Raw genomic sequence first — 15,861 nt, 5'->3', positions numbered from 1 at the left:
GGAAAAAGTCGTCAGGCGTCGGGTGAGTGTGAAAAAGGCTGCTCTCCACAATCAAACCTTGTTCAACGGCAGAGTACCTGTTCCGGAGAAGGGCTTCATGAGTGTAGCAAGTGTGGGAAGGTCACTCAACATAGAAGGGTTCCCACAGGAGGAAAACCGGATATGTACAGTGTTTGTGGGACATGCTTTCACGGTGAAGATTTCCTCATTCCACACCAGAGAGTTCACACCTTAGAAAAGCGTTACGAGTGCAGTGATTGTGGGAAATGCCTTGGCTATAAAATTGATCTCATTCGACACCAGAGAATTCATACTGGTGAAAAACCATATCAGTGTAGTGATTGTGGGAAGTCCTTCAGACAAAGCTGTGCCCTCATTCAACACAAAAGAATTCACACTGGAGAGAAGCCATATGAATGCGGTTACTGTGGGAAGTCCTTCAGACAAAGGACTAACTTCATTCTGCACAAAAGAGTGCACACTGGAGAAAGACCTTACGAGTGCAATGAATGTGAGAAATCTTTTACCCGCACATATAACCTCCTCACACACCAGAGAATTCACACTGGAGAAAAGCCCTACGAGTGTAGCGATTGTGGGAAGACCTTCAGAGAAAGCTCTACCCTCATTAAACACAAAAGAGTGCACACTGGAGAAAGACCTTATAAGTGTAATGAATGTGGGAAGTCTTTTACTCGCACATCTAACCTCCTTAGACACCAGAGACTGCACACTGAAGAAAGGCCTTAAGCATAACAACACGGAGGAGACTCAGAGTTATTTACCTGAATTTAACTTCCTGTTCATGGAACATACAGTCTGCTAGGTTCCTGATGAGTCAAGTTCATGAGAGGCTTTAAGGGGCTGCATTGCACTGTAACCTGCAAGGGCTATTACCAGATTGATCGATGTCACTGCTGGATTTTGTGGCTGGAACCATTTCAACTCTCCCACATGGCTCCCCTGGACCGTGTGCCTCAGTCACACCTGTGTGCTCAGGGAAGATGACTTCTGTGTCCACTTTTGTCTGGGAAAATTATGAGTACCCTGAGCTGTGGTCGGGATCTTCAATTCTTCCTCTCTGACTAGGGAATGGACCTGAGGCCCCATCCTCAGCGAAGGTCGTGTTTCCATGGACATTGTTGTTCTCACATTATGCTGTGGTGAATTTTTCCAGGTTATCATTCACCAGCCTGGAAACTGCTCTGATTTGTGATCATTTTGTGAAGTTTTTTGTTTTTGTACTTTCGTTGTTGTTGTTAATTGCCGGAAGCCGGTCCATCCTTGCTGCTTGACACAGTTGCTGCAGGAAAGAGACATCTGCACAGCATATGTTTCAAGGGACCTGGCGTGTATGGCATATTGTTCTTGGTATGTTTGCTCTCCTTGGTGCCGTGTGTTTTGACCAAGGTCACCTCTCTGAGAAAGGTTGTTTCCCCAGGTGGGGATTTTTCCCTGAGGTTAGGGAGGGGATACAACCCCTTAATTAAGTGCCAGGCGGGTAGTTAAGCTACATAATCTTTACTCCCTGGAATGGAGATAAGAAACGCCCTAACCTTTGTAATAGAAATTGACAGGATTAAAATCGGCTGGTATAAATATGGATGTAACAAGACAATAAACATCAGAACCTCATCAGTTCCTAACCAGAGCTCCGACCAGAACTTTGGCTGGAAATCCTGGCTATAGGTCCTAACTAGGCTGCTGATCAACTGAAGGCTGTCTTCGTGTCATTCTTTCTTCGCCGACTCCGTCCACACCTTTGGGGACCCCTGGACCCGCTGGGATTGGACCCCAGCAGTTAATTCTCACGTGAGGATTAGAGACAGTGGAAGGGAGACGGAGAGACAGAGAGAGAGAAACATTGATGTAAGACACATTGATTAATTGCCTCGGAATGTGCCCCAGCCCCTTCCAGGGACCCAGGCCATGGATCGAGCCTGCAACTGAGGTATGTATCCTTGAGCAGAAGCGAACCTGGACCCTTCAGTCTGCAGGTCGATGCTCTATCCACTGAGCGAAACTGGCTAGGGCGCTTTTGTGCTTTTAATTTTCATGCTTGTAGTCACTGTGCGAGATGATTTGACATAAGAATTGTGATCTGTCTGCATATAGAAGTGAACGGATTTTGTGGGGAGGCCAAACTTTGTTTCAGAAGGCACAACATGATGGCGGAAAATTGCTCTTTGTCCCATGTCACCTGGATGGTCGTTCCGCTGTTTGGCCATTTGGTTGATTTGCATATTACACTTTTATTATATAGGATAGTACAGTAGACATGTACTGAATATAAGATGTGTTAAAATGGAATCATTTAGGGGCCTGGAACAGATTATTTAAATTTACATTATTTTTAATGGGGGGAAATGAATCTGTGTTCAAACAAATCACTTCTCAAAATGCTTTCTGGCCCTAACCAGTTTGGCTCAGTGGATAGAGTGTCAGCCTGCAGACTGAATGGTCCCGGGTTCAATTCCAGTCAAGGGCACATACTCAGGTTGCGGGTTCGATCCCCAGTAGTGGGCGTGCAGGAGGCAGCCGATCAATGATTCTCTCTCATTGATGTTTCTATCTCTCCCTCTCCCTTCCTCTCTGAAATCAATAAAAATAATATTAAAAAACAAGCTTTCTGGAATGAATTAAGTCGACAACTGAGATTCCACTGGATATTGGGTAGAAGGCATTACAGTAAATTAGATGGAAGGTGCCACTTCTGAACGTTCATCCACAAATGTTCTAGGGCCTGTGGCTTCTGTAATCTGGGGGTACCGCATTCTCAGGACCTCCACAACTGTTTCCTGTAGCCGAGGTCATTGGCAGATTTTGTTAGTTCCCCCTGCCTCTCTGGCATGTTCACCTCAAGGCTATTGCTCTACAGGCAAGAAAACAAAGGTAGAAAGAAGGATGATCCTGTAGACAGTCAGCATTCCTGTTGATTTTGATGGTAATAGTCTTCATTGCTTGTCAATATTTGCTGCCACTGAGGCCAGGCTGCCCCTCTCAGGTCTTGAGGAGAGAGATGGCAGAGTCCATATAAGCTTGCCAACCTAATTTTCTAAGAAAAGAGGAATAGCTAGGTCGTTAGTGGGAATCACTATTTTCTAAAATATATTTTTACTAGAGGCCTGGTGCACAACATTCGTGCACTGGCGGGGGGTGGGGGGTGGGGTCCCTCAGCCTGGCCTGTGCCCTTTCAGTCCCAGAGCCCTCAGGGGATGTCCCACTGCCAGCTACGGGGAGCGGCCTAAGCTGCAGTCGGACATCCTTAGCACTGCCGCGGAGGCAGGCCACTGCACTTGCCAGTCATCAGCCTGGCTTGTGAGAGCACACTGACCACCAAGGGGCAGCTCCTGCATTGAGCATCTGCCCCCTGGTGGTTAGTGTGCGTCATAGCAATCCGTCCTTACTCTGGTCAATTTGCATATACCCTTTTATTGTATAGAGTAGGATTGATTTAAAAGAGGAAGGGAGAGATAGAAACATCAATGATGAGGCATGTAGGGGGCATGTAGGAGGCAGCCAGTCAATGATTCTCTCTCATCATTGATGTTTCAATCTCTCCCTCTCTCTTCCTCTCTCAAATCAATAAAAATATATTTAAAAGAAAAAGAAAAGTGCCTCTTCTGAATGTTTTCCACAAATGATCAAAGGTCTTGTGTGATCTTCGCGTACGGACGTTCTCAGGACCTCCATCACTATTTCCTGCGACTGAAGTAATTGGCAGAGGAAATTACATAACGGCTTTTCGGATTCCCCTGGCCCCTCTAGGGTGTTCACCTCAAGGTTTGCTCAACAGGCAAGACCTCAAAGCTAGAGGAAGGATAATGCTGTAGTCAGTCCCAGGATGTGTCTTTTGTAACCAGTCAGCTTTCCTGTTGATTCCGATGGCAATAGTCTTCCCTGCTTGACAACATTTTGCTGACACTGAGGCAAGGCTGGTCCTCCCAGGAAATGAGAACTGACATGCAACAAAGTGCAGTTATTTTTTTAATCCTCATCCAAAGATATTCCTCCATTGATTTTTAGAGATAGGGTGAGGGACAGTGAGGGTTGGAGAGAAACATCAATGTGAGAGAAACACATCGATTGGTTGCCTCCTGCATGCACCTCGACTAGGGCTGGGGATCGAATCTGCAACTGAGGTACATGCCTGTGACCTGGAATGGAACCCGTGACCTTTCTGTCCATGGGCCGACACTAACCACTGAGCAAAGCCGGCCAGTGCGAAGGTGTGTACTCTAACAAATATTGGTTTCCTTCTTGCTACACAGTTATTTTGAGACTCAACACAAATGTTTATGTGAATAGTTTTTAAAAAATTTTTTATTGCTGAGTAGTAGTATGTTCTATGGATAACCACTGTATCTATTGATCTGTCTGAGATTTCGGTTTCCAGGTTTGGGGTATTATAAATAAATCTTGGAATATTTGTGTTCAGTTCTTTATATAGATACATGTTGTGTAGGTGCATGTTTTACATCTTAAGATATGCGGAAATGTGACCCAAAATGGTCATTGCTTTTGCCTTCACACCCACTGACAGCATATAAAAATTCCAGGTTTTGCGCTGGCCGGTTCGGCTCAATGGATAGAGTGTCGGCCTGCGGACTGAAAGGTCTCGGGTTCAATTCCGGTCAAGGGCACATGCACTGGTTGTGGGGGGCGTGCAGGAGGCAGCCGATCCATGATTCTCTCTCATCATTGATGTTTCTATCTCTCTCTCTCCCTCTCCCTTCCTCTCTGAAATCAATAAAAATATATTTTAAAAAAATTCCAGTTTTTCTATAATGCTGCCAACACATGCAGTGGTTGACTTTTTAAAACACTAGCCCCCTAAGTGAGTATAGTGTGAATTCGCTTTCGTTCTAATTCCATGGACCTAAGAATTGTTGATGGGGAGCATTTCTTCATACATTGATTTACACGGTCTTTATCTCCTTCGGTAAAATGTCTGCTCAGAATGTTGTACCAATTTTTGAATGAATTTATTATTTTAACTGGTAGGACTGCACAGTCTAAGGCACATGTTGGAATTTCCACTCATTTTTCATTGATTCAAGTGACTTATTTGCCATATGGACCCTATGTTTTGAATATTGGAAGGAAAATTGTTTTCTCAGTTTTTATCCTATGTACAATTTAAACCAACTTGTGCCATATACTTATATATTTTTATTGATTTCAGAGAGGAAGGGAAAGAAACATCAGTGATGACAGAGAATCATTGATTGGCTGCCTTCTGCATGCCCCCTACTGCTGATTGAGCCTGAAACCTGGGCATGTGCCCTTGACCCTAATCCAGTGGTCGGCAAACTCATTAGTCAACAGAGCCAAATATCAACAGTACAACGATTGAAATTTCTTTTGAGAGCCAAGTTTTTTAAACTTAAACTATATAGGTAGGTACATTGTTATTAACTTAATTAGGGTGCTCCTAAGGCTTAGGAAGAGCCACACTCAAGGGGCCAAAGAGCCGCATGTGGCTCGCGAGCCGCAGTTTGCCGACCACGGCCCTAATCGAACCTGGGACCCTTTAGTCCACTGGCTGACGCTCTATCCACTGAGTCAAACCGATTAGGGCTAAATTATTATTTTTTAAAAAAATATTTTTATTGATTTCAGAGAGGAAGAGAGAGAGACAGAAACATCAATGATGAGAGAGGACCACTGACCAGCTGCCTCCTGCACAGTCCCCACTGGCGACCGAGCCTGCAACCCAGGTATGTGCCCTTGACCGGAATCGAACCCAGGACCCTTCAGTCCGCAGGCTGACACTCTATCCACTGAGCCAAACCAGCCAGGGCAAAATATATGTATTTTATTTTATTTTTTTAAATGTACTTTTTTATTGATTTCAGAGAGGAAGGAAGAGAGAGAGAGACATCAATGATGAGAATCACTGATCAGCTGTCTCCTGCACACCCCCTACTGGGGATTGAGGTGGAAACTCGGGCATGCGCCCTTGACCGGAATCGAACCCAGAACCCTTCAGTCCACAAGCGGACACTCTATCCCAGGGGAGGGCAAACTTTTTGACTCGCAGGCCACAATGGGTTCTTAAACTGGACCAGAGGGCCGGAACCAAAGCATGGATGGAGTGTTTGTGTGAACTATTATAAATTCAAAGTAAACATCATTACATAAAAGGGTACGGTCTTTTTTTTTTTTTTTTAGTTTTATTCATTTCAAACGGGCGGATCCGGCCCGCGGGCCGTAGTTTGCCCACAGCTGCTCCACTGAGCCAAACCGGCCAGGGCAAAATATATGTATTTTTAAAAAACTTTCGCACATTTGTTAGACTCATACTTCACTTCTCCAGAACAGACACCCTGACGTTGAACAACTTTCTGGCTGTTGCAGCTTTTTCACCTTCACCCCAATGGTGGTGACTTTTTCCACTGAGAACTTCCTGTGAAATCTCACTGCCCCTGTGCGGCTCCTCAGCGTTGAGAGGGGCCTGGAGCTGGAGAAGCCCTGAGGTGGCTGGGAAGACTTCCCACCCTCCCCGCTGGTGGAAGGCACCCAAGATGAGAAGAAGCTGCACCTGGTCACAAACGAGGCCCTGGCCGGTTGAAAGACTACATTACCCAGAAAGCAATGCGCTCAATCAGCGGAGGTAAAGCGCATTTGGGTGGCGGCTCATTCCATTAGGGCGGGACTTCCGGCGTCCTCCTCCCCGCGGACTTTTGGATTTTTTGTTCTGTTCTGGGACTCGGGCTTCGGCCCATGTAGCAGAAGGCAGCGCCCCCGCTGTGCAGGGTGGGTCTGGGGCTTTTGGACCCGCAGCCCCTGGGACTGGGGTCCCCCAGGCTCCCCGCCTCCTCTCCGCCGACAGAGTCCCCTCGGCCTCACCCCATCGGACCCCCCAGCCTCCGGGCCGGCGCCGCTCGGGTCCCGCCGCCCAGGGCGCAGCGTCCAGCGCAGTGAGTCCTCGTGGGGCCCCGGGGTGTGAGGGGAGGGAGGGCGCCGGGCTGCGGGGCCGCCGGGGAGGCCGTGGGGGGCTGAGCCGGAGGGGCACCCAGGCCTGGTTTGTGTCTAAAGGCGACGGAGAGGACGAGCGGCGGGTCCGGGGGGAGGTTCACTTCCTGCTCGGGCGCCGGGGCCGGGGGTGGTTGTGAGCAAAGAGGGACCGTGAGCCCCGAGGGCGGCGGGCATCACTCCCCCCGGGGCGGGGCCAGGGCCCTGAGCAGCCGGAGCCCCTGGGTCCTGGGGTGGGTGCCCGGCCCTCAGCCTTTTGGTTCCACCGGTTTCCTGCGGGTGCAGAGCCGCTGAGGGGACGGGGCTGTGGGGCTCCTGTCAGGGCCTCACTCTCTGGTGGCCTCTGAGGTCGTGGGATCCTGGGCCGTCGGCCCCTCTTCCCGCCCTGGGACCTGGGGACACTCAGCCCAGAGTCCTGAGGCCACGGCTGGGGCTTTATGACGTGGACCCTGGTTTTGGCAACGAGTGGAATGAGGGGTGGGGGTTCCTCCCAGGCACAGGGACCAGAATGTGCAAAGGCTTGGAGTAAAGGCTGAGCTGGTTCAGCAACTGGCAGGTGTACTTTAAAACACACACACACACAGCTGGTGTTGCCCAGTGGATAGAGCGTTGGCCTGTGGACTGAAGGATCCCAGGTTTGATTCTGCTCAAGGCACATGGCTGGGTTGGGTGCTCAATCCACAGTAGGGGTCGTGCTGGAGACAGTTGATCAATGATTCTCATCATTGATGTTTCTAACTCTCCCTCTACTTTCCTCTCTGAAAGCCATAAAATATATCTTTAAAATAATAAAATTTAAAAAATATATATATAATTTGGTTAATTTTAGATGGAGAAAGGCATATGCCTATGGGGGCTGGGGCTGTGGGAGTGCAGTAATTCTTCCATGAGGAAGAAACCAGGTTCAGTTCCCTCCTGCATGACCCTATTTATATCCAGTCCCAAACCCAGGCAGGGGACTTGACTGGGACTGGTATGTATCTTCGACCTCTTAGTGGTGGGTTGATGCTTAGTCAAGTGACACAATCAGCCAGGACCATAGATCACTTTAATACGGGAATCATGGTCAGGATGGTAATGGTAGTGGTAGCTCAGAGGATCAGTGTGACCCTGAGGACGGGTTTCCTGCCGGGGCCCCTGTTTGTGGGACGTGGGTGTCATAACAAGGGGACAGAGTGGTCTGTAGAGTGTTGAAGAGATAATGGCTTTGCAAAGGTCAAGGCCTTTAAAGATGAGTGGCCATGAGATGAATTGGAGGCTGAAGAGTAATTCACACAGGATGAGGCTAGGGCTGGTACATAGTTACTTCTCTAAACACTCACCGGGATTTTTGCTGTGACCCTTGGTGTGGCCGGGGGTGTTGCAGTCAGACTTGTGGATTAGCTTAGAGGCTTGAGTGGTCATCTGTGAGACTCACTGGGCTCGGTGCAGCGGGCCATCGGGGCTGGGACTTGAGTGATGGGTAAGTGGAGAGATGTTGACTGTGTCTGCTGAAGGAACATCGAGTGCAGCAGCAGGGGAGGTGGGCTCTGGATATCTGAGGTCTGATTGTGTTTCTCAATAATTGAGGTTGAAGGAAAATAGAGTCATGGAGAGAGGCCTTCAGAGCAGGACTCCAGGCTGCCTCTGAGTGTCTGGGCAGGACTTGATCCTGTTTGAATTGGGCAGGCATTCTCTGGACCACACCTGCTGAGTAATGAGTAAGAGGCCAAGGAGATGCCTGTGGGGGCTGGGGCTGTGGGAGTGCAGGTGTGAGAGAGGTGTGGGAGAAAGTCATGTGCCCTTGGTGTGGGGGAGAGAATTCATGGCCACAGGGCCCTGATATTGACATAAGAGTGAATGAAGGTGAGTCCATTTCTGCTGGTGTCTTTCTGATACAATAAGGGGGATTTTAGGGAAATTGCCTGAAAAGAGTGGTGTTGTGGTGCTGCGTGCCAGTTCCATACGTTTGCCATTTATCTACCCTCCTGTCTTTTTTTGTTGAGGGCTGACCCACTGATCTATTGGAATGAGAGCATAAATCAGTGTTACCCGCGCTTGCAAATCTCCACTGGCATGGGTGAGAGAGAAGGGCAAGAGAAAAATAGATTATGAAGGTGGTGAACTACAATGTTGGCAAAGAAGATGATTAGGAAATAAACTGTGCGCATCACGGCATATTTGTGTTACGTTTGACATTGTACCTGTGGGAAGGAAGCTGTGTGAGAGACGTGTGGTTCAAAGAATATGAGCCGCAGGTAGTGCAAAGTGTTGGCCTCAGCACCCAGGACTGGGTTGTAAAAGTGAAGTGTGATGTCATGTTTTTAGTGTCTTTGAGGACAATCTTGGGAACTACAAGGGTATTGCCTGACAAGACCAGTATCAAATCACTCACACTCTCTTTATGTTCTTGACACCCATTCTATTGAAAGAGGCAGTGTGGCCTACATGGGAGGCCCAGAGCTCAGGTATCTTCTCTCTGCTCAACTGCCTTTATTGTTGTGGGAAGACAAAATAAATATCAGTAGGAATTTAAGAAGACAGTGACTTTGCTGGTTCAAAGGCCTGCTATCTTCTCTGATGTGTGGAATAGAGAAAGCAATGGATGTGGAGGGTGGGGAGTATGACAGACTTGGAATCTTAGGAGAAGATTTGATCATGGGCTGTGCTGTTCCCATTACAACAGGATATGAACTTTGAGGACGTGGCCATTGCCTTCTCCGAGGGCGAGTGGGGCCTCCTTGATGAGCCTCAGAGACTTCTATACTGCGATGTGATGCTGGAAGTGTTTGCACTGGTGTCATCTGTAGGTAAGACCTTCACATTCCCCCGGTGTCCTGAGGTGATGTCCCATAGCCAGACCATAGGCCCTGCTAATTGCCCCCACTGTCCTGTCAAATGCGCTGTGGCTGCTAGGGGTGAGCTCTGCGGAGAGCCCTGAGCAAAGGACTCCAGGAATATCCCTCACACCCGTTGCCTCAAAAAGTACAGGAAGTGTCCGGGAGTCAGGAGTCTTACAGTGACCTTACTGGGTCCCACCTTGCACATTCTCTTCCTGGGAGGGTGACTGTCTACATATAGGGCTTTCACTTCTTCCCCCTTCCTCTAGTTCAAGGTTCTGTGTGACGGCCTGTGCCAGGTTATGGTCTTTCCTGACATGAGCCATGGCCTGTTACTGTAAAACCTCCTTAGTTGTTTGTAAAATTCTCTTTCCTGAACACTATTGCAAGAACTGCTACTGCTCGCCTCTTCATCACCTGTCCCTCTGCTCTGCTGCCTCTGCAGTACTCCTCAGCATGGACCGGCACATGTGTTAGGAGGTGCACATACGTGCTTATGCAGTCCTTGAAACCACCTACTCCTTTATTGAATTTTACTTGGAAAAAGACCTACCCAACCTCCTGCACAGCTTGCCCCTGTCACCAGCAAACAAGCCCTGCTGAGCGCTGTTAGCAGAAGACTGAGGTGGAGATCTGGCTTCTCTTCCATGTGGTCCTTGCCATGTGTTGTGTCATATTTCTGGTGAGGCCTTCCCTGTTTTGTGATCATCAGTGGCCCAGACTTCACAGCGGCCTCTTATTAATCCTTCCTGCTCCTCTCTTATTTTCAGACAATTGCACGGAACCCATGTATTATGTGCAAAACACTTTTCCATTTGGACTTCCCCTGTCACCACAACCAACATTCATTTACTCAGCATTTCTCTGTTTGCAGGTTGTTGGCATAAAACAGATGATGCGGAGGCCTGTTCTGAGCAGAGTGTATCTGTACAAGGGGAGTCACAGGTTGGTGCTTCTAAGACAGAGCCAGCAACCCAGAGGACCCCTCTCTGTGGGAGGTGTGTCTCTGTGTTAAAAGACATTCTGCACCTGACTGAGTCACAAGCAGCAGACTTTGAGCAGAAGGCCTTCTTCAGTGACGCATGTGTGAGAGACTTCTGTTTCAGTGCAAACCCTCACCAGCAACAGAGGGAAGCCAGTGGAGAGAAGCCCTGGAAAGAAGCTGTGGACAGGGCCTCGTTTGTGACCAGGTGCAGCTTCTACTTATCTTGGGTACATTCACCCAATAAGGAGGGTGGGGAAGACTTGCCAGCCATCTCAGAGCTTCTCCAGCCCCAGGCCCCTCTCAACGCTGAGGAGCCACACAGTGGCAGTGAGAGTTCCCAGAAACTTCTCAGTGGAAAACGTCATAACCAGTGGGGTCAATGTGAAAATGCTGCCAGCCACAACCAGAAAGTTGTACAACAGAGCGTCTGCTCTGGAGAAGTGAATTATGAATGTAACAAATATGGAAAAATTTTTAGAGGAATCTCTAGCCTCATTCGACATAGGAAAGTTCACACTGGAGAAAAGCCATATGAGTGTAGTGATTGTGGGAAGGCCTTCAGATGTAAGACTAACCTCAATCAACACCACAGACTTCACATTAGAGAAAAGCCCTATGTGTGTACTGATTGTGGCAAGACTTTCAGTCGTAGGTACAACCTCACTGTACACCAAAGAGTTCACACTGAGGAAAAGCCATATGAGCGTATTGATTGTGGCAAGACTTTAAGTCATAGGTACAACCTCACTGAACACCAGAGAACTCACACTGGAGAAAAACCTTATGAGTGCAGTGAATGTGGGCAGTCCTTCAGACTAAGGTCTGCCCTCACTAAACACCGGAGAGTTCACACTGAAGAAAAACCTTATGAGTGTAGTGAATGTGGGCAGTCCTTCAGACGAAGGTATGCCCTCACTAAACACCACAGAGTTCACACTGGAGAAAAACCTTATGAGTGTACTGATTGTGGCAAGACTTTCAGTCATAAGTCCAACCTCACTGTACACCAGAGAGTTCACACTGGAGAAAAACCTTATGAGTGTAGTGAATGTGGGCAGTCCTTCAGACGAGGGTATGCACTCACTAAACACCACAGAGTTCACACTGGAGAAAAACCTTATGAGTGCAGTGAATGTGGGAAATCTTTTAGATGCCATGGTCACCTTTTTACCCACAGGAGAATTCACACTGGAGAAAAACCTTATGAGTGTATTGAATGTGGGCAGTCCTTCAGAGAAAGGAGTATGCTTACTAAGCACCAGAGAGTTCACACTGAGGAAAAACCTTATGAGTGTACTGATTGTGGCAAGACTTTCAGTCATAGGTCCAACCTCACTGTACACCAGAGAGTTCACACTGGAGAAAAACCTTATGAGTGCAGTGAATGTGGGAAATCTTTTAGATGCCATGGTCACCTTTTTAAGCACAGAAGAATTCACACTGGAGAAAAACCTTATGAGTGTAGTGAATGTGGGCAGTCCTTCAGAGCCAGGAGTACGCTTACTAAGCACCAGAGAGTTCACACTGGAAAAAAACCGTATGAGTGTAGTGAATGTGGGCAGTCCTTCAGAGAAAGGAGTAAGCTTACTAAGCACCAGAGAGTTCACACTGGAGAAAAACCTTATGAGTGCAGTGAATGTGGGCAGTCCTTCAAAGGAAAGTCTGCCCTCACTAAACACCAGAGAGTTCACACTGGAGAAAAACCTTATGAGTGTACTGATTGTGGTAAGACTTTCAGTCGTAGGTACAGCCTCACTGAACACCAGGGAGTTCACACTGGAGAAAAACCTTATGAGTGTAGTGAATGTGGGCAGTCCTTCAGACTAAGGTCTGCCCTCACTAAACACCGGAGAGTTCACACTGGAGAAAAACCTTATGAGTGTACTGATTGTGGCAAGACTTTCAGTCATAGGTGCAACCTCACTCAACACCAGAGAGTTCACACTGGAGAAAAACCATATGAGTGCAGTGAATGTGGGAAATCTTTTAGATGCCATGGTCACCTTTTTAAGCACAGGAGAATTCACACTGGAGAAAAACCTTGAGTGTAGTGAATGTGGGAAATGTTTTAGCCAAAAATCTCACCACCTTAGACACCTGATTGTTCACAATGGAGAAAAGCTTTAAATGGGCACCGAATACTTTCTTTTTCTCTTTGATAATAACAACACTGAAGGGGACTCTTTTATACACAATTAACAGAACATAAACCCCTTTTATCACAACACGCACTCCGCTTAATTCCTCATTAAATTTCAAGTACAAGTGATGCTTTAAATAACTGCATGGCACTTGCTAATATACTCGGGCCTACTACCCGATTGAAAACAGTGGGACTATTCCTGGCTGAGGCGATTTCACCTGCACCACCTGGCTCACCTGATCAGGGTGCATCAGTCACAGCCCCTGCGTGGTCAGGGAAAAAGGATTCTGTGTTCTCACCTCCGCCTGAGCAAACTGTGATTCCTCCAAGCTCCTGGCAGGATCTTCATTCCTTTCTGACTAGGAAATGGAGTTGATTGAGGGTTCATCCAGCGCACCCATCCTCAGCTAAGAAGAGCTACCTCTCTCAGAGACATAGTGGCTCTCACCTTATGCTGTGATGAATTGCTTCAGGTTCCAATCCACCAACCTGCAACCCCATGGAATTTAATAACACGTCTCTGGTTTATGATCTTTTTGTTCAGGTGATTTACTCATGTACTAGTAACTTTCATTTTGTTGGTCCTATTCATTGCCTGGCTTGATCTGAAAGCACACTTGGGATCTGTCAGCATGAACAGGGGAACAGATATTGTGGGAATCCCCAACCTGCTATGCTCCCAAAGGCAAAGCGTGGAGTCAGAAAATCACTGTCCAGTATTCACTTGTAGTGCAGTGCTGCCCAAGACCTGGAAAGAAAGCCGGCATGACTTGGTGGTTCTCATTTGCAGCCTGGTGCCTCCTATGATTGCGGTCTGAGGTCATCCTGAAGATGGGGGTGAGAGGGCTTTGTTGTGCTTCTGTGAACAATGTGAATTATATTCTCCGTTCACAGTGTGTATTACATGCTGTCAAGGTGCTCTGTGCCGTTATGAATGGCATTTCATAGGCTGGTGTCACTTGTATTGAGACTCTGAGGGTTAGTTTGAACTACAACTGGGTCAGAAACCCTGTATTCATAGTGAGTGGGAAAGAGTGCAGAGAATTAGGTGAATCGCACCTCTTCTGCATGTTACCCACAAATGACCAAGGATTTGTGACTTGTGTGGTCATTGTGGACAGGCGTCCTCAGTTCCTTTATCACTGTTTCCTGTGGCTAAAGTCATTTTTACAGAATATAATCTAAAGGGTCTGTTTCCTCTTCTGGCCTCTCTAAGGTGTTCACCTCAAGGTTTGCTCAACAGGGAAGACCTCAAAGCTAGAGGAAGGGTAATCCTGTAGTCAGTCCCAGGATGTGGCTTTTGTTACCCAGTGTGCATTCCTGTGATTTGATGGCCATAGTCTTCCCTGCTTGCCAAGATTTGCTGCCACTGAGGCAAGGCTGGTCCTCCTAGGGAATTAGGAGAGGGATGGTAGAGCCCATATAGGGTTGTCAATTTAATTTTCTAACAAGACGGATATCTAGGCCTTTATTTTGAAGCACAATTTAAGGTTTTTTAATGTTTATTTGCAACTTAGATGCAACAAAATGCACTTATCTAATGTGTACTGTTTGGTGAACTGGGACATAGGGATCAAGCTCTGAAACGGTCACGTGTGACATAAACTTTTCTCTCACCATATACAGGTTAAGGCAAACCAGGCATACAGATGTGATTATGCAGAACACAGAGTTGACTCTCTATTTTTCTAAATAAGTATTTTACATATTTCAAATTATTTTTATTGACTTTTCACAAAGAGGAAGGGAGAGAGAGAGAGAGAGAGAGAGAGAGAGAGAGAGAGAGAGAAGTGGTGTTATTAGAAAGACACATCAGACAGCTGCCTCCTAAACGTAAACTACATGGCACCCAGGTAGGCATGTGCCAGGAGATGGAATGGAACCAGTGACCTTCTAGGGCAAGAGATGGTGCTCAAAACCTGACGTTCACTAGCCAGGGAGGAGTTTATTCTTGTTTTTCATTATTTTTAAATTATTATAGTAATTTCTATGCCAACAGCTCTACACCTACTTTGCCACACCCTGTAGTTACCTCCTGCCCTTTTGTCATCTCTCCTTCTGCCTTCCTCAGCCCTAAATGCAGTCATTGATTTTTCTTTCTTTACAAGGTTAGTTAATATTTTTCATAATTCCGTAAGCAGTATAAGGGGTACACAAATATTGCTCTCCTTCATGCTACACAGTTATCTTGAGATTCAACATGATGCTTATGTGAATAGTTGATTATTTTTTATTGCTGAGTCGTATTGTGTTCTGCAAATTACCACTTGATCTATTAATCTTTCAGTGGTTTTAGTTATTTCCAGGTTTGGGATATTAAAAATAAGTCTGCTGGGAATATTGCCTTCAATTCTTTATATAGATGTATGTTTTACTTATCAAACTGATGCAGTGTAGGCGAATGTTTTACCTGTTAGTGTATGCAGAACTGTGGTCTAAAATGGCCATTCCCTTTGCCTTGCCATCCACCCACAGTAATGAAAATTCTAGTTTTTCCACAACCCTGCCAGCACATGTGATGTTTAATCCTTTTAATAATAGGCCGAGAAATGAGTATAGTGTTAACTTGCTTTGTTTTAATTCCATTTCCCTAATAAATTTTTATGTTGAACGTTTTTTCAAGCAATTCTTCACACTGTCTTTTTCTCCTTTGTTGAAATATCTGGTCAGAATATTTTGACAAATTTTAAAATAAATTTATTATTTTAACTAGTAGGTTAGTGCAGCATCTAAGATATATTATTTCATTTCACTCAATCCTCAGTGAGTCAACTGACTTCTTTGCAATGTGAAACTATATATTTTTTAAAAAAATATTTATTGATTGATTTTAGAGAGTAAGGGAAAGGGATAGAGAGTTAGAAACATCAATGATGAGAGAGAATAATTGATCGGCTACCTTCTGCACACCCCCTACTGGGGATCAAACCCGCAAG

The 15,861-nt window shown here is 46.5% G+C and overlaps 2 protein-coding genes across 2 annotated transcripts in view; both read left to right on the top strand.

The window, feature by feature from the left end:
• Nucleotides 1-750, top strand: part of LOC102430935 (zinc finger protein interacting with ribonucleoprotein K-like) — a 3,462-nt gene extending 2,712 nt beyond the window's left edge. Inside the window, exon 3 of the mRNA XM_023748466.1 lies at nt 220-750. Within this exon, the coding sequence (XP_023604234.1) occupies nt 220-750 (531 nt within the window). The remainder of the gene's footprint in view (nt 1-219) is intronic.
• A 5,934-nt stretch (nt 751-6,684) lies between these two features.
• On the top strand, nt 6,685-15,540 carry LOC102429992 (zinc finger protein 345-like). The gene is made up of 3 exons (XM_023748464.1): nt 6,685-6,923; nt 9,644-9,767; nt 10,672-15,540. Exons 2-3 carry the CDS (start codon nt 9,647-9,649, stop codon nt 12,825-12,827), a joined length of 2,277 nt encoding a protein of 758 aa, XP_023604232.1. The 5' UTR covers nt 6,685-6,923; nt 9,644-9,646; the 3' UTR covers nt 12,828-15,540.
• Nucleotides 15,541-15,861: the final 321 nt, after the last annotated feature.

Source organism: Myotis lucifugus, unplaced genomic scaffold, assembly GCF_000147115.1.
Source record: "Myotis lucifugus unplaced genomic scaffold, Myoluc2.0 scaffold_1420, whole genome shotgun sequence".
Taxonomy (NCBI): Eukaryota; Metazoa; Chordata; class Mammalia; order Chiroptera; family Vespertilionidae; genus Myotis; species Myotis lucifugus.
This window is presented reverse-complemented; position numbering and strand designations above follow the sequence as displayed.